This window comes from Sabethes cyaneus, chromosome 2 (genome assembly GCF_943734655.1).
Source record: "Sabethes cyaneus chromosome 2, idSabCyanKW18_F2, whole genome shotgun sequence".
NCBI classification, from domain to species: Eukaryota; Metazoa; Arthropoda; class Insecta; order Diptera; family Culicidae; genus Sabethes; species Sabethes cyaneus.
The window spans coordinates 103,684,915-103,707,359 of record NC_071354.1 but is presented as its reverse complement, the minus strand read 5'-3'; the positions used below and the strand labels follow the sequence as shown (position 1 = coordinate 103,707,359).

General features: G+C 41.5%; 1 protein-coding gene across 1 annotated transcript; it reads left to right on the top strand.

Annotated features, from left to right (window-relative positions):
* Nucleotides 1-17,041: 17,041 nt before the first annotated feature.
* LOC128735795 (embryonic polarity protein dorsal-like) lies at nt 17,042-18,580 on the top strand. The gene has a single exon (XM_053830281.1). The coding sequence runs from the start codon at nt 17,042-17,044 to the stop codon at nt 18,578-18,580; it is 1,539 nt and encodes a 512-aa protein (XP_053686256.1).
* Nucleotides 18,581-22,445: the final 3,865 nt, after the last annotated feature.

The window sequence follows — 22,445 nt, the reverse complement described above, 5'->3', positions numbered from 1 at the left end:
AACTAGTAGATTTGCCCTCGGATGGTAAAGATGAAACCAGTGAAAGCAGAAACGTCAATGACAGTATTTCTGGATTCGAATCTAATGTTCTAACCTCTCCGGAATGACAAAGCTATGTAAAAACTGCATACCATCTCCCAGCCCCAGCAAAGCTATGTAAGTCCCAGCGTTTGCAATTTTTCACCGTATCGTTGCGGGACATAGTTGATCTAAAACAAAACTTTCCTGAAAGTTTCTCTGCTGGAAAAAGTGTGGGGCTTATTGGGTTAAAAAATTTCATATTTATTCATTTTGAAATTCAATATGATGAGTATCAAGCAGGGTCCGGCATCGTCGAAGCACATAAATAAAACTGACTTTCTGTTACCTTCGCTTCATACATGGAACGACTTGTTTCATTTGTTGAGAGGAAGCTTCAGCTGAAATTGGTGTCTGTTTCAAATGACGGCAACTGAAAGTCAGTCACGATTTGTGGCGCAGCACACTATCCAAAAAAGACACCTGTTTAACTTTGATGATGTCCGAATAGTTGCACGTATAGAGTACCAGGAGACCAGACAGCAGAGGTATTCCACATCAAAGTACAGGGTGATGAAAAAAACGGTGAATCTTCAGAGAGAATGTAAAAGATTCAATACGGCATACGATGGGTTAGTGTTTAAACTTCGCCGCATACAAACAAGAGAAGCAAATCGTAGGAGCTCAATCCGAATGCGAACAGATGGGGTTACATAGTTGGTTGTGTTTGTGAGTGATGATGCAGAATTGACGCGTTATTGTAAGTGAGAAATTAGACCAAGTAAATGTACAGTAACAAAGAAATTGACTGAAAATTTTATGTTGTATGTAAAATGTAATGTAGTAAATTAATTTTATAATTGTTTTGTAGACGTCTGATGATTGTCCAAGGAAACAGGAGGCAGAAACGTCATATCAAATCAACAGTTTTTGATTTTCACCGAAAAGAATAAACAGGTTCTAATACTACTAGTACCAAGTGATCTAAATAAGCAAATAAAGTAATCTTATTTAGTTTGATTCAATCTGTATATAACAGTCAGTCTGTATATAAAAGATAAAGATGGAGGTATCTTGACTGACGACCGTGCGGTGATCGAAAGGTGGAAGCAGCACTACGATGAACACCTGAATGGCGTGCAGGCGGAAGACCATGATAGCGGAGGAAGTGACCACATTGGTGCAGCAAACGACGAAGATGTGCCACCCTACAAAGTGCTGTCCCAAGTCCTCTTTCATCGACTATCGCCAATAGCCAATAGATTTGTGGGAAGTTACCAGGCCGGCTTCATGGAGGGTCGGTCTACAACGGACCAAATCTTCACCCTGCGACAGATCCTCCAGAAGTGCCGCGAATTCCGAGTCCCCACGCACCACCTGTTCATCGATTTCAAAGCCGCATATGAGAGCGTAAACCGACAAGAGCTGCAGAAAATTTTGGACGAAAACGGCTTTCCGGGTAAGCTTACTAGACTTATCATGGCTACGATGGATGGGATCCAGAGCTGTGTGAGAATCTCGGGTGGATTGTCGGACCCATTCGAATCTCGCAGGGGACTTCGACAAGGAGATGGTCTTTCCTGCCTGCTATTCAACATTGCGCTTGAAGGTGTTATAAGGCGAGCGGCGATCGAAATGCGGGGCACGATTTTCAATAAATCCAGTCAATTTATCTGCTTTGCTGACGACGTGGATGCCGGCAGATTTGAGGCGGTGGAAGATCAGCACACCAGACTGAAACGCGAAGCAGAGAAGATTGGATTGAAGATAAATACGTCTAAAACGAAGTTTATGCTGGCGGGTGGGACCGAGCGCGACAGGGCTCGCTTGGGCAGTACCGTGGTAATCGACGGGGATGAGTTCGAGGTGGTCGACGAGTTCGTATACCTTGGCTCACTGACAACAGAGGACAACAATACCAGCCGTGAGATTAAAAGACGTATTATCAGCGGAAGTCGGGCCTACTACGGACTCCACAAACACTTGTGGTCGAACAATTTGAGCCCCCGTACAAAGTGCACACTGTACAAAACGCTAATTATACCGATTGTCCTCTACGGGCACGAAACGTGGACACTGCTAAAAGAGGACCTACGAGCACTCGGAGTTTTCGAACGGCGGGTGCTAAGAACCATCTTTGGCGGAGTGTAAGAGAACGGTGTATGGAGGCGAAGAATGAACCACGAGCTCGCGCGTCTCTACGGCGAACCAAGTATTCAGAAAGTGGTTAAAGCTGGACGGATACGTTGGGCAGGACATGTTGCTAGAATGCCGGACAACTATCCTGCAAAAATGGTTTTCGCATCAAATCCGGTAGGAACAAGACGAAGAGGGGCACAGCGAGCGAGGTGGCAAGACCAAGTGGAGCGAGATCTGGCGAGCACTGGGTGCCCGCGGAACTGGAGATCAGTTGCCATGGACCGAAACAGATGGAGAAATTATACTGCGCAGACCTTCTCATAAGACGTTAGGCAAATTAAACAATAAATGTCAACGTGAGTTTGCATCCCAAGGAACATTTTTGTTATGTAGCAGCTTATCAAGCGCTTGGGGGTGATACACCGAGGAGGGATATATGGAAAAAAGGCTATCCCAACAAACATTTGGTTGTATAATAGCTGAACAAGCGCTTTTTTACTGGAAATTAGCTGCATAATGGTTGAATAAACTGCTCTTCAAATAAAATGTTTGCTGGGTTGTTTCTCTCCTGTGTCTTCTGTGATAGGGGTTTTCAGAGAGCAGCCAGATGCGTAACACGTGATAGAAATGGGAGCTGACTGGAAAGGCGCCAGCAAGGAGAAGGCGAGAAACGTGAGTAAAATCGGTAAAAGGGTAAAAGCAGTTTTTACTTGCATTTGGGCCGATAGTAGTTGTATAAGAGGCGGAATGACAAGAGGGGGTTTCTGAAAGGGGGGAATATTTTGGCCAGTGACAAGAGGGAGGTTAAAAAAAAGTTTTATAGGAATCGCGTTTTAGGGATTATCGATAAAACAGATGGACAACAGGGGGCGGCTAATAAAAGCATTCATTCATTGAGATTGACCTAGCCAGATGGGTAAGGCTGAGCCAGGTGGGTAAGGCTGAGCCAGGTGGGTAATGGTGAGTTATCCAGGGGGGTTAAGGGAGAACCAGCTAGGGTGGATAAAGGCGATTTAGAGGCGGGCTAGCCAGGAGGGGACTAGGATGAGCAATCTAAAGGGTAGCGGCGAGCTGCCAGGCGGTAATGGTGAGCCCGAGGGGGGGGGGGTCCGAAGTACCTTTTTCCGGCGCAAGGATATCCACAAAGCCACCTGGAGATCACCTGACCAACGTACAATGAACCAAATTGACCACGTTCTCATAGAGGGCCGGTTCTTCTCTAACATCACGAACGTACGCTCCCGTCGGGGTGCGGATATCGATTCTGACCATTACCTAGTAGCAGTACATGTGCGCTCAAAGCTGTCCACCGTATACCGGACACGTCAAAGCCGCCCTCCTCGGCTGAACATCAGGCAGCTAGATAACCCACAAGCTGCCGAGAACTACGCGCAAGTACTGAATGAGGCACTGCCTTCTTCCGAGGAGTTAGGTGCTTCAAACCTCGAAGACGGTTGGGGCAGAATACGCTCGGCCATCGGAGAGGCCGCTACCGCGGCACTAGGTATTGAGCCTCGGAGTACACAAAATGATTGGTTTGATGGGGAATGCCAACAAGCGGTGGAGGAGAAAAAAAAATGCTTGGAAAAATTATCTAAGTATTGCCACTAGAGAGAACCTGGCCAAGTACCGACGAGCTAGGAACAAGTTGACCACGATCCTGAGGAGAAAAAAGCGCCAAAAGGAGGACAGAGATCGTGAAGAATTGGAGCAACTATTCCGAGCTAATGACACGCGCAAGTTTTATGAGAAGGTGAACCAAACTCGGAAGGGCTACACACCGAAACCTGACGTGTGTAGGGACGAGGGAGGGAATCTAATTACAAACGAGCGTGAGGTGGTCGACAGGTGGAAGCAGTTCTTCGATGAACACCTCAATGGCGAAGTCGCAGAAGGAGGCGGAACGGAAATTAACCTAGGAGCGCCCATGGAAGATAGTGATGTCCTAGCACCTGATCTCCAAGAAGTCAAACGAGAAATCAGGTTGCTGAAGACCAATAAAGCCGCTGGGAAGGACCGCTTACCGGCAGAGCTTTATAAACATGGCGGAGAAACGCTAGCAAAGGCTCTACACTGGGTTATTTCGAGGATTTGGGAGGAGGAAAAGCTACCGGAGGAATGGATGGAAGGAGTGGTTTGTCCCATCTACAAAAAGGGTAATCGGCTAGACTGCTGCAACTATCGCGGTATTACGCTGGTAAATGCCGCCTATAAGGTACTCTCCCAGATCCTGTTACGCCGGCTGTCACCGATAGCACAAGGTTTCGTAGGGAATTATCAGGCGGGTTTCATGGGGGCTCGCGCAACTACGGACCAAACTTTTACTCTCCGACAGATCTTGCAGAAATGTCGGGAGTACAACGTGCCCACGCATCACATCTTTATTGATTTCAAAGCAGCATACGATACAGTCGATCGAGACAAGCTATGGCAGATAATGCACGAATACGGTTTTCCGGACAAACTGACGCGACTGATCAGAGCTACATTGGATCGAGTGATGTGTTTCGTACGCATCTCGGGGACACTCTCGAGTTCCTTCGAGACGCGACGAGGGTTGAGACAAGGTGACGGTCTATCCTGCATGCTGTTCAACATCGCTCTTGAGGGGGTGATCCGACGAGCGGGCATCGAAACGAGAGGCACGGTTTTTACCAAGAGTAGCCAACTTCTAGGCTTTGCAGATGACTTCGATATCATTGCCAGGAACTTTGCGACGGCGGAGGCAATCTATGCCAGACTGAAAGCGGAGTCTAGGAGAATTGGGCTAAAAATAAATGCGTCGAAGACCAAATACATGAAAGGAAGAGGCTCAAAGGAAACAAATGTGCGCCTCCCACGGACGGTAACCGTTGACGGCGACGAACTAGAAGTGGTAGAAGAGTTCGTGTATTTGGGATCGCTGGTGACCGCGGACAACAACACTAGTAAGGAGATCCAGCGGCGCATCCAAGCGGGAAATCGGGCCTACTTTGCCCTTCGTAAAACGCTACGATCAGGAAGCATACGCCGCCGTACGAAGTTAACAATGTACAAAACCATTATTAGACCGGAAGTTCTTTATGGACTTGAAGCCGTGACGCTGCTTACGGAGGACATACGCGCCCTTGCCGTGTTTGAGCGGAAAGTGCTGCGGACGATATTTGGCGGAGTACAAACTGAAAGCGGAGAGTGGCGGAGGCGTATGAATCACGAGCTACAGGCACTGCTTGGGGAGACTCCCATCGTACATCTAGCGAAAGTTAGCAGGCTACGGTGGGCCGGACACGTCGTAAGGATGCCGGACGACTGTGCGGCGAAAATAGTCCTCTTCAACAACCCCACCGGCACCAGGAACAGGGGGCCCAACGTGCACGATGGCTCGACCAGGTCGAGAGCGATTTGCGACTTCTGAGACGACTAGGAAATTGGCGACGAGTGGCCCAAGACCGAGTTGAATGGAGACGAGTGCTTGAAACAGCACGAGCCACCCCGGCTCTATGGGCTGTCCGGAGACGGCAGGGGTAAACCAGCTGGAGAAGGGAAAGGGAGTGCCAACCAGGGCGTAGCAGTGAGTTATCCAGTAGTGTAAGGGTAAGCAAACTAGGGAGTAAGAGTGAGCCAGCCAGAGGGGAGACAAGGTTGAGCCAGCCAGGAGGTAAGGGCGAGTAAGCCAGAGAAACTAAAGGTGAGTCAGTTAGGGGGTAAGAGTGAACCGGCCAGGATGGATAGAGGCAAGTTAGCCAGGGGTAGGGACAAATTTTAGATGTGCAAACTAGGGGGTAGTGGCTAGCTAGTCAGGGAGTAAGAGTGAGCTGGCCATGGCGGAGAAAGAGTGAGTTATCCCGGGGGATACGGGTGATCAGTTTTCAGATTTGTACCAAAGCTAAAGTGATCCTTTGGCACATCACTATTATGAAACTGGTTCATCTCTATCAGGCTTGATTTATATGTTTGAGTGGAAAATTTTAAAATTAGAAAAACATTAAAGAGCCATTCTCTTTTTTCAAAGTACCTAGTCCGTTCGAATAACCTCTAGCGAGCTATTCCTGCAATCTGGTAGTTGTTGGATTATTTTCAATGTTCTCAATTCAATATCGGTACAAACTGCAACTTAGGTACTATAAATATGTGGCATTATAGACTATTTTCCAAGTGTTGAAAAAAAAATCCGTTGACGTATTCATTAAACAAAAGCGAAGTTCAAATCCCAAATGAGAATTTGTTATTTTATCACTTGTAGTACTTTCCCTGTATGCTAGTTTCAAAATCAAAAGAGTGTTTAAGTGGTATAGATTTACAAACGTTGGCACACATCCTTACATAATATACACATATTTTTTATCTAAAATTAATGGATAAATGTCATTACGTTGGTAAATTTCTTGATAATGAATATCAAATTTGGTTTATTTCGGGTTTACTAACTATTCTAGATTTTATAGATTATTGAATATGCGTTTAAGTATTGCAAATCATCAAGTAAAATTATTTTGAAAATAACTAAATACATGAATCTTGTTTTTGTGTTGTGTTTGTGATGCAACCACGATAAAAGTGATTCCATTTTTAAAAAGCTATCTACTGAATGGCTCACTTTAACACCTTCATTCGTTAAACAAGCGCACTTCTAAAACGGTAACGTTTCAATTTTTTTTATTATTAGGAAACATTCGATAAGTGGGCCTCCCAAAATAGACGCAAACATCATGTGTATCAATCGGAAAGCTCTCGCACTTGTAAAAAGCGGTACTTACACGTCCGATCGCGTGAAACAAGCAATCCAACACATAAAGCCTAGCAGGCTCAACATAACACACGGTCCGGGTGATTGAAAACAAACTTCAGCGAGTTCACGATCCCAATCAATATGCACCGACAGCTCACTTTAGCCGGTTTGCTGCCGTGGCCAGAGCATCGTTGGCCAAAGTATGGCCAGGAAACGGCTCTGGTTGATTGTGTGCCTGCACATTGACCGAAACTCTTGACGCTGCTAAGCGATTGTGTTTATGCAGTCCAACGCCAAAACACATATTTGCCGAATGAATTTTGATTGCATCGAGAAATCGGGAAAAGTGTTATCTCTTGCCATGGTTAACCGTCTGCAGTTGCATGCATACACACTGCGCTAGCGGGACGATGCAACAAAAGTGCGCCTGTTGGCTTGTCGGCCGATCCCCGGAGACAGCCAGCATTGGAAAGAGCTTTGACTGCCTATAAAAAGCACCGGAAGCTCGTCAAATTTATACTGGTGTGGCGAGGAGAAAGTGCATTTGAACAGTGGGTCCGGCTGATAGAGCCTCCTACGACGAAAGCCCTGGGGTTCAATAATGGCCGAACGTGAGACAAAGCGCGAGAAATCCACCGCCGTCGCAACGCCACACGGATGGTGCGAAAATCATGCCGTATTCCGATTCGGTTCCTGGTGTCAGCCCCAGTAGACCGTTCGTTGGTGATAGTTTGGGCAGACGCCGTGAATCAATACGATAATGTGATTTGCCTGTTTGTATAAACACTTTTCCACCGAGAAGTTTTTTTTCCCTTTCCGACACTGTATGTTGAATGAATTTTGACGGAAAATACGTATTTGTCAAAATAATTAATAAATAGTGGAATTAACAGGAAAAGTTTTCTCTTTTGCAATCCATAGTTTCTGCTTAATCGCTCATAGAAGAATCATTACAGTTTCCTGTACGCTCGGATGCTAATCAAGAGGTCATCAGATAACACATTCGAAGAAAAGTTCAGCGATTTATTTTGAATAGAAATGGTTTTATGTATACTTTTCAGAAACGAATTCTAGATAACTGTTACAGACTAGCAGAAAAATGACGAAATTGTAAACGTAATTGCACTTTTGGTGGTTTAAATGTTCTAAATCAGTATTCAGAAAGAATTGCTTGAGGAGGGACATAACACTTAAAGTTGATAATCTTGAGCTCAAGTTTTGACTGTCGATGGTTTTTTCGAATTTTTGGAACGCTGCTGGCTTATATTTTGTCTGAGCATACTTAGACTATATACTTGATCTTTAATCTTCGAAACAATAAAACTTTAAATGCACGATCTTTAACTTAGAAACAATCTGAAAATTGAGAATTGAGAAAACATTTTGCTAAATAAAACAACAGGGTATACAGCCCTAAGGGCTGTACGAAAGGGTGACGAAGGCCGACTGCACTGTATTAGTTCCGCTTGGCTCACTAAAATAGTGAGCAAGTGCGCTATGGAAACCACCAGTGAGGTTCAGACCTTCGTTTATTTCTTGTTGTTGAGTGAATTAACCAAAATTCTGTCTCAGAAGGCACGTTTATCATGATTATCATGATATTCGAGCTCCTAGTAAATATTTCAGGCTAAATGTGAATATCGTGAATATCAATTGGCCTTGGTCCTTCAAAATCAAGTAAAAATCTATACCTATAAAAATGGATTTCTGTCTGTCTGTCTGTCCGTATGTATCTTATAGAATGGAAAACAACTGAACCGATCGGAGTGAAAATTTGCATATAAGGGTTTTTGGGGCCAGGGAAGGTTCTTATGATTCTTATCCACTAAGAGGGGGGGCTCCCATACAAATGAAACACAAATTTCTGCACAACTCGAGAACTAATCAAGCAAATGGAACAAAATTTTACATGTAAGTGTTTTTGCAGACAAGAATTTTTTCTATGGTGAATTGAAACCTCTCCCCACTTTAGGAGGGGGGGGGGGCTCCTATACAAATGAAATACAAATTTCCTCATAACTCGAAAACCAATTAATCAAATGGAACCATATTTGGCATGTGGGTGTTTTTGGAGGCAGGAATTTTTTCTATGATGAATTAGGACCCCTTACCTTCTTAGGAGGGGGGGGGGCTTCCATACAAATGAAATGCACACATTACGTCAAAACAGCTGGGATTCAATAGCAATTATTACAGAAAATATTGTTTAACTACGGTTTTCATTGCTTTTTTATCATTTATTTTGCACGAAAAGTGAGTAAACCTATTTATTAAGTAGTTAGCCGGTTTATGTGTCAGAAAAATAAAACAAGGCGCTTTTGGCATGCGGAACACGCCGCTGTTTCCCAGCGTTATTTTAAAAGAGATAAGGCTCAATTGATATATCATAATATATTTCGATAACTGCTGCCTATTGCAGGAAAAAATGCAAGAATATAAAACTGGGATGCACCCTACAGGTTTCCTTCAATTTCATAAATAGGTTTCAAAAACATTGTTCATTATGCCTATCGTCCATTATGCCTAACGTCCATTATGCCTAAAGTCCATTATGCCAAACGTATTTATGCCTTACGTCTATTATGCCTATCGTCCGTATGCCTAGCGTCCGTATGCCTATCTATGCCTAATGGGGTACACTCGTATAAGACGTCTGTTTGAGCACGGTGGTTCATACTTTCCGTTATGTGTGATGTGAGACACCGCAGGTTAGTGGTGGTAGAGCGCTGGGAAATGACCCAAGCAACCAAAAGTTCGAATTTTACATAAAAAACGAACTCAGAAGTTCACATCTGGTTCACTATTAGCTCCGGAACTTCATGGCTGTCAAATATAGAATTTTACGTGTAAACCGAACTTAAGTACCCCTAAATATTTGTTAGAAACTAACAAGTTCAAAACAATTTTTAATTCCCTTCAATTCGACTTTTAGGTTCACATTAAGGACTTAAGAAACTTGTTTCAAACTCTGTTTGACAAAGTTCAACGAAAGCACCGACCATACTTTTAATCAGCGTGAAAGTTCACGACAAATTATTCTATTCGACTGTTAATCAGTGTTGTAGCTTGTGACTATAGAAATGTTTGTTTATAGAATTCCACTTGCATTTATAAAATTTATTAATAAAAGTGCACTTGATTGATCTATAGGTATCATGAAACGTTTGCTTTTTGGGTGGAGAGATGCTTGAACTTGCTGTAATTTGGGCTACAGCAGAATGTTTCAGGATTTGGAACTTCAGACCCATTTTTCTGGCACCGCCGAAAGCTCATTGTGGTTCCTTGCGTTCGCAGTCTCGACTGCGGCGAACGACATATCTGTTATCAATTAAGCTGTATTTCACTTTGCGTCAGTAAATATTGTTTGCATTATATATAATTACTAACCTGGATTTTGCAAAAAAATGTCGATGCAGAAAAATTACCGTTTGCTGCTGCTGCTAAAAAATTCAAAACAAACTGGTGAACTGTCAAACGCAAGTTCACATAAAGTTTCGCGCGTACTTTCTTTGAACCATCCAGTCCGAAAAATGTTTCGCGCGTACTTTTTCTAAACTGTCGCGTTCGGATAAAGTCTCGCGCGTACTATTTCAAAACTATCATGATCGGATTAAGTTTCGCGCGTACTATTTCTGCTTCAAGCTCAGATCATGACTTTCAAGTTCAAAAAGAAACTTTCTAGTTCTGTTTGGAAGTTGCTTAGCATTCCTAGTTGAAACTTGATAGTACGGTTAGTTGCTTAAAAATTAAGCTGAATATAATTCTATTCATGATCACTTGGGTAGCTGATTAAGCCAAAAATCCACCTTTATCGGAACTTTTGGTTACTTGGGGAAGGCATGTTGATAGGCACTTAGATATTGCGTGCAGTGAGACAGTAGAGGTTCCATGATTACCAGCTCAAATAGCTTTGAAACTACACTGAGCGATGTGATTCCTCTATAGCTGTTCACATCTCGTTTTCTACCTTTTATATGCACAGGAAACATATACGCAAATTTCCAACACGATGGGAATACGCCGCTAGAGATGGACATCCAGAATAGATAGAGCAATGGCGTCAACGAACAGGATATGTGCCTCTTCAGGTATGCAGAAGGTACTTTTTTGCAAAAAATGGCAACACATATTTGTGAAAACAATGTTTAACTAAAGCATATTTAGATGCATGGCAATAATTAGGAGAAAAGCTTTCCCATTTGAATTTTGAGTCCATATAGTTTGAATTGCCTAAAAATGCAGTCAAAAAAGTATTCGGACAGTCAACTGTTAGTTGAAATAAATGTCCTTTCTCGCTTAAACACCTTGTAGGACCATCTACATTCTTGATGAACTGTTTTAATCTGTTTGGGATAAAATTAACAAACTCTCAAATATTCCTGTGTGAACTGCGCTGAACTTTTTTTTACAAGAGCTCGGTTAAAGTCATTGTAATTAGAAATTGATTGTTTTCTCATTATAGATATGAAATTAGAAAACATAAGTGAGAGAGTGAAACAGATAGCGAAAGATAAAAACAAATTAAAGAAAACGAATGACATAGGAAAATTTACATTTTTACAGACTTGAATGAATATGTATAGAAAATTAGAAATTAACCCTCTAACGGGTCTACAGACGGCCTTAACTTTCGGGCTTCAGAGCCACATACGAAACTTGTTTTGAATTGACAATATGAAGTATTTGTTCATAGCAGATTTTTTGATATTTTGATATTAATACCATGCATTCAAAAGTTAGCATCTTTGAAAAACAAGAGTTTAGAAAAATTATTATTATATTTCGCTTATGAAGAAAAAGGATATCTACAACAAAATGATTGATCTCAAAATTTTACTATCGGTTTGCTTGGCTTCAATTTTGCAATATATCTGAATTAGAAGAAAATTACTGAATAGAGCATTAGATATGAAAACGAGAAATTGAACTATTTCTTAGCTAGCGCTCCTTCAGACAATTATTTTTGCATGAAAATCAAAACTTAAGCTTCTTTCATGAAAAGATAGTCATTAGCTTGATCGCATAGTTTTTACAATGTTAGAGGGTTAGGAAAATAAGATGAGGTCGAAAAATAGTGCCAAAGCTGCGCCATAAACATGCTTGAGAATGGGAAATACGATCGATATGATTCCCAGTGCTTGTCTTTTTTGATTTATTTATTAAAACATGATACATGACATAAGACATCTGTCCTTTAAAATATCACTAACGAAACCAAATCTTACAAAATTTCTACCGTGCAACGTTTACTTCCTATTTTTCATATAACATTTCTAAGCTCTGGGAATGGGAAATACTATTGATTGAAAAGAGCATCTATTGATGCGCAGAATTTGTTTGGAATTTGTACAAATTTATTTGGAAAAATCAACTCACTAGTAATTTTGATTTTATACACCACTATACCTACATGCTTAAATAAACTGCTTTTCTTCGCTTTTTGCTTTTCTTATACAATTGTGAGTAACAGTAAGTGAAGAAAATGACAATTGAAATCTGAAATCAAAGAAAAGAAAAAACTTTTCGATTGAATCCCACTATTGTTGTTGCAGTTGAAAACTGTAATAATCGACGTGCGACATTCGGTTTTATTCTTGTTCTGCGTGTCGCAACTACGTCGCACGTGGTGCGCTGTGTTCGCACATTGATGCGCTATACAGCGCACCACCTGCGACGTAGTTGCGACACACAGAACAAGACTAAAACCGAATGTCGCACGTCGATTATTACGGTTTTCAACTGCAACAACAATATTTAATATTTATTTGCAACAGACACGTAGCTCATCTACGACGTGCAGGCTTCATCAGTGTCTTATTTCAAAGCGTATACGTATCTGTTGCGAATAAATATTAAATAGTGGAATTTAGTCGGTAAAAGTTTTTTCTTTTCTTTAATTTCAGAGTTCGTATTCCACTAAGAGGCTTCAAAAACTTCAGACAATTGACATGTTTCTACTTTTCTTGAATTTCATTGCAAATTTTAAAATTGCAGATTGTCATCACATACATACATACATACATACATACACACATACATACATACATACATACATACATACATACATACATACATACATACATACATACATACATACATACATACATACATACATACATACATACATACATACATACATACATACATACATACATACATACATACATACATACATACATACATACATACATACATACATACATACATACATACATACATACATACATACATACATACATACATACATACATACATACATACATACATACATACATACATACATACATACATACATACATACATACATACATACATACATACATACATACATACATACATACATACATACATACATACATACATACATACATACATACATACATACATACATACATACATACATACATACATACATACATACATACATACATACATACATACATACATACATACATACATACATACATACATACATACATACATACATACATACATACATACATACATACATACATACATACATACACACATCTCATACATTGAATACAATCAACATTTGATTGATATGTTTTGATTTCACACGTTTTAACGGTTTAATATACGGTGCTTAAGTGTTAAAGTTTGAATAACTTTTGAATGAAGCGTTCGATTTTAAATAACTCGGTTTCGTTTGATAGATCTCAGCAGAAATTTTCAAATAATCATAAAATGTGTGATGTTTTTCATTAAATTAATGCTTATATGTTACATAAATATGTTTTAAATACTATTTTTTCACATTTCTTTATGCAACTTTCACACTACAAGTCCAATCATCATGAAATTTGGAAGTTAAGGGTTTGCAAAGCTCCTCTTTCATATGCAATCAATTTTGTTCAAATCGGTTAAGAGACCTATGAGATAATGAAGTCCCATATTTTTCGTATTTTTATACATAACTTTTGAACTAAAAGTCCGATCAGTATGAAATTCAATAGCGACCAATGGGACACCTAGACCTTTCATTTGACACTAAGAGCATTAAAATCGGTTCAGCCATCTCCGAGAAAAGTGAGTGAGATTAAAAGCGTCACATACACACACACACACACACACACACACACACACACACACACACACACACACACACACACACACACACACACACACACACACACACACACACACACACACACACACACACACACACACACACACACACACACACACACTCACACACACACACACACACATACACACACAGAAAATGCTCAGTTTTCGAAACTGAGTCGAATGGTATAGAGAAGGGCGGGGCATAAGTGCGATGTTTGAAATTGTCATCAATTTTCGTAGATATAAAGAAGGACAACAACATATTATATTTTATAGTGATGCAGTAATTCAATGTCTTCACATTAAACTATAAATCATCTGCAGTAATAGTGGTTTGCAAAATAAATTCTTCTTTCTTCTGATCAAGTGCTGATTCGCACTTTTACCCCACCAGCGGGGCAAAAGTGCGAATACCGCGGGGCAAAAGTTCGAAGCTAGAATCCATGAAATTAGCCCAGCAGTAGCTAACAAAACCATATTATCTTCAATCTGCGTTACGTTTCGGTAAGGAATATTCTGAATTTGCACCTTTTCTATTTCGCGCTGGTGTATTGCAGCCTCCGTTAGATCGAAAATTTTTCAAACGTTTGTTTTTTGTTTCTTCAGCGGAAACACATTGTTTTTCTTCGGCCAACATCTGTAGAGAACACAGTTTTCTGCAGATCTTTCATTTCTAGTATCTGTAATATAGTGCCTAAAGCTGTATATAATTAGCTATACATTTTTGCCTCGTCCATGAATCGCACTTTTGCCCCGTCCGTGAATCGAACTTTTACCCCGCTAGGCGCTTGACGGGATTAGATTAAATTACGAAAAAGCGAAATATGTTTTGTAAATTATTTTCGCCGTATTTTCAAAACAGATATGTGAGTGATGTAAAACGCTGCTACAAATTTTCAACAAGTAAAATCCTTCTGTTGATATCGTGTTTGCCGTATAACGAAAAATTACATCAAAACCGCCTTATCATAACATTTATACATAACTCAGCAACTATGCTTCGTAAGCAACCAAAGTTTACGTTAGATTCAAGCTGTAAAAGTAGTCACCCATCCATGCCAATGTAGAAAATTTACTCGGAATCTACACCGATAAATCATTGAATCGCACTTTTACCCGCATCGCACTTTTACCCCTCCTCACTCTATAACATTCGGCCCGCAGGACCTTCTTTCCATTTCCGGTTTTCCAAGTGATTTCTATACCTTTATACTATATATTTATATAGTAGAAAAGCAAAACATACATAGTTTCTTAATCACAATACCAGCACACATTGCTAATAATTTTTCGTAGAAAGAACATGTTGCTCTGAATATGCCGCGCAACACCACGAATTTCGTTAATGGTGCGAATCACCTCTCGCTGACGGTACTGCATTTTTTGCCAGTAGCACGCGGCTAGATATTTCGCTTCGATTGCACTTTCGACGCCTGCCTGAGTCTGACACGGTTTTTCTGGCTTCTGGTCTCATCAATAATTTTAACCCTTGAGTGCAATGTTCGGTCGGAAGTGCAGAAAACGCATCAGGCCGGACTGTTTCGGCTATATGGCGAGACCGAGCTCAACGAACCGTCTCCGTTCAGGGCCCTCGGTCGACCCGCTGCGACTTACCTCGTCCAGACAGACAGACATATCATGCTAGCCGGAACGCGTCCAAACAGAAGGTGATGACGATGGCATAGGTGCAGGCGCCTAGTGTATATTTTTTTCTCGCGTTTCTGTTTTAGGCGCGCGGCGCGAGATGCAGATGTGTTAACAGTACCAGCGATGCGTTAACCGTAGCTGGGCAACATAAATAGTCTGCCTTGAGCAACGATGTCGGAAAATTAACAACATAAAAATAATAAAACTTTAGAATAATTCGAAATATTGTTCCTTGCAGCAATTTTACGAGTCCTACGCAAATTCGTTTTTTAATAATAATTATTCTGTACTTACTAAATACACTGAAACTATGCTTGTCAAGCAGTGGGAAGGCAATAACGAAAAACTTATGGTTCAAATTGCCAAATTGCAAACATGTGTGGTAAACGTAGAAAATAACCACGCTAATAATTCTCGTGACTCTAAATAGGTGGAAACTCCTCAATAAATGATCCATTTTGGTTTTAGTTTTCAGAAGGTCGCATAATCAACCCTTTTGCATGCATTATGCGACCTTTTGAAAACTAATGCCAGAATTAAGCAATCGCTTCGCTGGCTTCTTTCCTTCATAATATCGTTATAATCGTTTGCTCTTGATTATGATACTTTAACGAATAGTATGTCTATAAATATAAATACATGTAACCAAAAATTATTTTTTCAACTATACGTTATTGTTATCGAGAACCAATGATTTTGTACGATCTATACTATTTTTGAAAGATAAACATATATCTGCAGCAACAAATTGTTTTACAGATGGGCTGCTTGTTATTTGTGTCATAGGTAAACCACATAGATTTGATATGTAACATTTTCACAACCTCCTTTATATAAAGGGCAGCAGGATAATGAAAAAATACACTAGAACTGAACCAGGTATCAAACGCGGGAGGCAGCGTATATTAGAAAAAGGAGGTAAGACAATTTTAGGCAGGTGTTTTATGGATAAGGCTTACTAATACTGTTTGTTTAAGGATAAAACTCGAAAATACTACCTGCAGACACACTTTTGTTTAGTGAGGTGTGTGTTGTGGGCTTGACAAGTCAAAAAGCATATTTTTTCCTATGCAATACACTGAGAAAGCTTTAAGGTTTTAGATATATGATGTTTATACGTCAAACATGTACCTTTTAGGTGTACGTACAAAATTTGCTCATATTATTTATAAGTATACAATTTTCATGTGTACACTGAAGGATTTTGTGTGGCAAACAGAATTTTCAATGGAATTTCACCATTAAATATGTGTGAGATGTTTTGAGTGTAGATATAGCATTTTAGCATGTGTGGAGGTAAACAATACTGACCTACCAGGGTAGATCCATAACTTTACATTTCTGCCTGTCGACTGGAAAACAAAATCAGGTTTCTAGCGAGTCGTACACTACAAATACAACTACCGCCAGTGTGAATCCAGTTTTTGCCGAATCACGATGGCACCAACGGGAGTGCAAAAACCATTTGTCGCTATAACCGAGCAGCCTCAATCGAAAGCACTAAGATTTCGGTACGAATGTGAAGGTCGTTCGGCGGGTTCGATTCCTGGAGTACACAGCACGCCGGAACAGAAGACTTTCCCGGCAATCGAAGTTCGCGGTTACAAAGGACCGGCAATGGTTGTGGTATCTTGTGTTACGAAGGATCCACCATACCGGCCTCATCCACACAATCTCGTCGGAAAGGAAGGTTGCAAGGAAGGCGTTTGCACTGTAAAACTCGACTGTAACAGTATGAGCTATGTGTTCAGTAATCTTGGCATACAATGTGTTAAAAAGAAAGGCATCGAGGAGTCCCTTGGCCTCAGAGAAAGGATTCAGGTGGATCCATTTCACACCAAATTCGGACATGCAAAACAACCTGCCACGATCGACCTTAACGCCGTTCGACTGTGTTTCCAAGTGTACCTGCCCGGAGGCCCCGATAAAAAATTCACGCAACCTCTTCAACCAGTCGTGTCGGATATAATCTATGATAAAAAGGCGATGTCCGATTTGGTAATATGTAAACTTAGTGAAGTTACTGCGCCAGTTTCAGGCGGAAAGGAAATTATTCTTCTCTGTGAAAAAGTCACCAAAGAGGACATATCTGTGCGATTCTACGAAGAGCGAAACGGTAGAATAGTGTGGACGGATTCTGGAGAATTTCAACACAACAATGTACACAAACAAGTGGCTATTTGTTTTAGAACTCCCAGATATCGCACTCTCGATGTTGAACATTCTGTGATGGTAAATATTCAGCTAAGAAGGCTTTCGGATGGAGCTACTAGTGAACCATTACCGTTCGAACTACTCCCAGTTGAATCGTTTAGTCAGAAAAGAAAAAGGCAAAAAATGAGCAGTTGTGAGACAATAGACCCTACTCCTGGGTTTGGTGGTTTTGTCGGACAACCGGTTCCAAATGAGCCAACAAAGACCGATCGAGGGGAACCGTTGAATCAATTGAACGCTTTTCAAGGACCTTATCGTACTAATGATGCTTCTATGAATCAATGGTGTGCAGGTCCATCTCAAGGAGCCATTTCTCCGTTTATGGGAGCAAACAATGTGGGTCCACCAGCAAGAGGTTACCAGCCGGGTCCTTCCAACGATTTTTCTATGACCGGCCAACAGCAAAACTTTTCAATGTCGGTGAATTTGGGCGCTCAATCGATGAGTGCATACCAACAACAAGCTCAATTTCGGAATCAGCCGCAGCCATACAATGTGTATCAAATGCCAGCCAATGCCAGCAACATGCAGTACAATGTTAATAATAGTATGCCCACCGGTGGTCTGGGAAACCAGGTGAACACTGTCGAATGCAACATGGGCAACCTGTACATGGAAGATATGGAACTATTTCTGGGCCTAACCACAGCCGATATCAAGCAGGAGACCTATCAACAACGAATGCAGCAGGACGAGGAGGAACATCTTTCCAATAGCTTCACCAGATTAACCACAAATGCGATGAATGATTTAGGAAAATGAGCCATAGGTACAAAACTGTTTGTAAATATTATTTTAATGCCAATAAAAGTACTAAAAATCATGTAAAAATATTATTCGTAGATAATACAAATAAAAAATAAATATATTTTTAAGATAACTAAAATGCAGCTTTGTTATTATGTATAAAACAATATGCCATGTTTTTGATGCCATTTTTGCAGTCTTTTCGGACTGTTTCTACTCATTGACGGAGTTGAGCTTGATAGTCCAATTCGTCGATCCTGTAGCCCAATTCGTCACTACATGGTTAATAAAACCAACCTTTTGGGAATTTTCTGCACTTGGTAGAGAATAAAAAAAAACAAAGTTAAAGGAGTTATGCCTACATAAAGCAAGAGCCCCGCAATTGCAGAGCAGATGCGCGGTTTCTCAGATTTGCGAAAAGGTAGGCATCGGGGAATAACTTGCCAATATTCTATGTAAATGCGTAGTTTACTACGAACTACGAAGTAATTTTAGCTACTGCATGATTTACCTAGATGAACTGTTTACAACCCTATGCTTGATTCCAACGCGATGTTATTTATAGCCTTGTTCTTCTTTGGCCGTCATACGACAGTAACGTAGGCTATCCTAGGCCAAGCGATAGTTGTTTAGGGCCAAAAGGATAATTTGTTTCACCAAACAGTGAGTCTCGTTTCCAAATGGCTGAAGTTGCTTTATTTATTTATTTATTTATTTAACTACATATTCACGTAACACAAGTAACCTTATAATGGTTTTCAAAGTTTGCGTACAATGTGATTTCTGCTAATAATCAATCAGTTCTAATAATAATCAGTTTTCTGCTGAGAGGAATGTTTTACAAGATATTTTGAAGACGGCGTAGCTTCTAGCACTTTTGCACACGCTCGGCAGACGGTTCCAGAGACAGATACTACGGTGACGAAAGGCTTTCCTGCCAGCATCAGTTACACAACTGGTTAGCAAGAGATTGTTTGTTCTATTTGATTGGGAGAATGAGTAAAAGTCTGAAAGATAAGTTGGCCCATCAAACAATATTTTATATGTTTGAGTGCATATTCGGAAGTTAAGAAAATTTTGAAATGTACACCCAACCAATGAGTTTTGAAAGCTTGAAATATGATCAAAACGGCGAATGTTATGGACGTAACGAGTGACGGAATTAAAAGCCAACTTGAGTTTTTCGAAATTTTCGTTAGATACATTTGCAAACAGGACACTACCATATTCGAACAAAGGAACAATAAGAGTTCTAGCTAGTTGTAAACGTATAGGTTGTGGAGTGTAATGACGTAGTGCTACTAATGAATGCATAGACCCATAAACTTTCTTACACACGGCTGCTACTTGAGCATCCCACTTCATATAGCTATCCATGAGTATGCCCAAGTTTTTGACAACCGCTGAATAGGGAATAATCTCGTTTCCAACCATAACTTGAGCAACTTCATCCAAAATCATTCTTTTCGTTCTGAAAATGATTGCCTGAGTTTTTCCAGCATTTAATCGAATACCATTTGAGTTACTCCAATCCATAATTTTCTTTATGTCCATATTGATTTTATTTACGAGAATGTCGATTTCATTACTTTTTCCGGGAAGGTATAATTGAAAATCATCAGCATAAAGATGAAATTTGCAGTACAGCAATTGCTCAGGAAGATCGTTAATAAACATCGAGAACAGAAGCGGTCCTAAAATTGATCCTTGCGGGACTCCGCTTGTTACGGTAGCCAAGTCTGATTTTATGCCGTTGAGCTCAACGTATTGTGATCGGCCGGAAAGATATGAATGAAGGAGCTTAATAGCACAGTCTTGTAGTGAGAATATGCGCTTTAACTTTATGCAAAGTAAAGCATGGTTGATTGAGTCAAAAGCTTTGCTAAAATCAAGGAGCACCATAACTGTAGCAAACTTTCGATCCAACGCGCATCGAATATCATTATAAACAGCATAATCTAGATGGGCAACCCAATTTAGTTTTTTATCTTCCGAAGTATTCAACTTAATTACTGAAGCGCAGTCGGCACCATTCTGCATAATTTTTGCTTTAAATTCTTTAAACAAATAAAGATAGATGATGGATTACGAAGCGTTACGTCTCATAGCAACGCGGAATAACCATGTCAGCTTTGGACGTCAGTTGCCATGTCAGGAGTGGCTCCTAATGGCTTGACGATTCCTAAACCAAGTGAGAGATTGTAATCAGGTAATGTTTCGTCACTAAATGTAGACTTTTTCATGCGTTTTGGAGATGCAAGTATTTTTCGCCATTTTTTCAACTTTTTTTCCGCCATTTATCACAACTTTGCACTTTTGAAAATACAGATGAAATGACAAAAACTGACAGATTATCTCTCTCTCACACACACACACACACACACACACACACACACACACACACACACACACACACACACACACACACACACACACACACACACACACACACACACACACACACACACACACACACACACACACACACACACACACACACACACACACACACACACACACACACACACACACTTATGGAAGACAAAATCAAAAATATAACAAGTGTGGATACGGTGGAAAACCCGTTCGCTAGAGGAGGCATCCAGCGTTCTCCACCAAGGGTGGAGAAGGATGCAACTAGGAGCGCTAGTGTGGGTGGCAAAGGCAGCGGTATGCCTACCACGCCGGACACAGCGATGAACGGCCCAGCGCTTATCAGGGCGATGGAGAAAAATAGAGATGCTGTACCTAAAGTGGTAGCAGCGTCACAGCAGCTCGAGGTAATAATCGAGTTCACGTCAGGTCGCGGAAATTTCTCCAAGGACCTGAAGCAGAGCTTGCTCATGCTTCGGAGAACCTTGAATGCAGCGACCAAAACGCACAACGACCTCGTGGCGCGTGCAGGAGAGGCTAAGAAGGTGACCGTGAAGGCGTCGAAGGCAGTACAAACGGACGCTTGCCCGTTGACGGAGTGTCGTAACGCGGCCCAGGAGGCTACGGAAGGCGCTACCAGCAGCGGTAAGGCATCCGCCAAGCGCCCGAGACAGTCCCCGGGGGATAGCACCCCTGGCGGACCGAAAAAACGCCTGATCGGTAAAAGCCCTCAGGCTAGCGGGCTGGCAGAGCTAACCGATGAACCAGCGGGAAGCTCCAAGACAGGTGGCCCGTGGACCGAGGTTAGGGCCAAGAGAAAAGGCGGAGGAGGCTCCAGTAAAAAAACTGCTCCACCTAAACCGGCAAGAAAGCGAGCGAAGAAGGGCGACGCTCTTATCCTGAAAACCGACGGGTCGAAATACTCGGAGGTTCTGAAGGCCATGAGAGGAGACGCCCTACTCAAGGATCTGGGCGCGGACGTACGGAGCATCCGCCGCTCACGCACGGGCGATATGATCCTCGAGTTAAAGAAGGACGCCACAAAGAAGAGTTCCGCATACAAGCCAATAGCGGAAGGAGTGCTCGGGGACGGAGTGAAGGTACGTGCTCTCACACCAGAAGTGACTCTCCAGCTTAAGAACCTGGACGAGATCACCGAAGTGCGTGAGGTCGTACAAGCTCTCAAAGAGCAAAGTGGAGTGGTGGTGGCAACCGAGGCGGTTCGCCTACGCAAGGGTCCGGCCGGGACCCAGGTAGCCACCATACGACTTCCGCTGATTGACGGAAACAAAGCCCTGAAAGCTGCTAGGCTAAAAGTGGGGTGGTCGGTATGCCCACTGAGCGTGTCCAAGCAGTCGGAAGCTTGCTTCCGGTGTTTCGAGCACGGACATAAAGCCTGGAACTGCAAGGGGCCAGATAGGAGCCAGTTGTGCAGGAGATGTGGCAGTGCTGGCCATAAAGCAAAGGACTGCGCGGAGCCTCCTAAGTGCCTGATCTGCACCGGTAA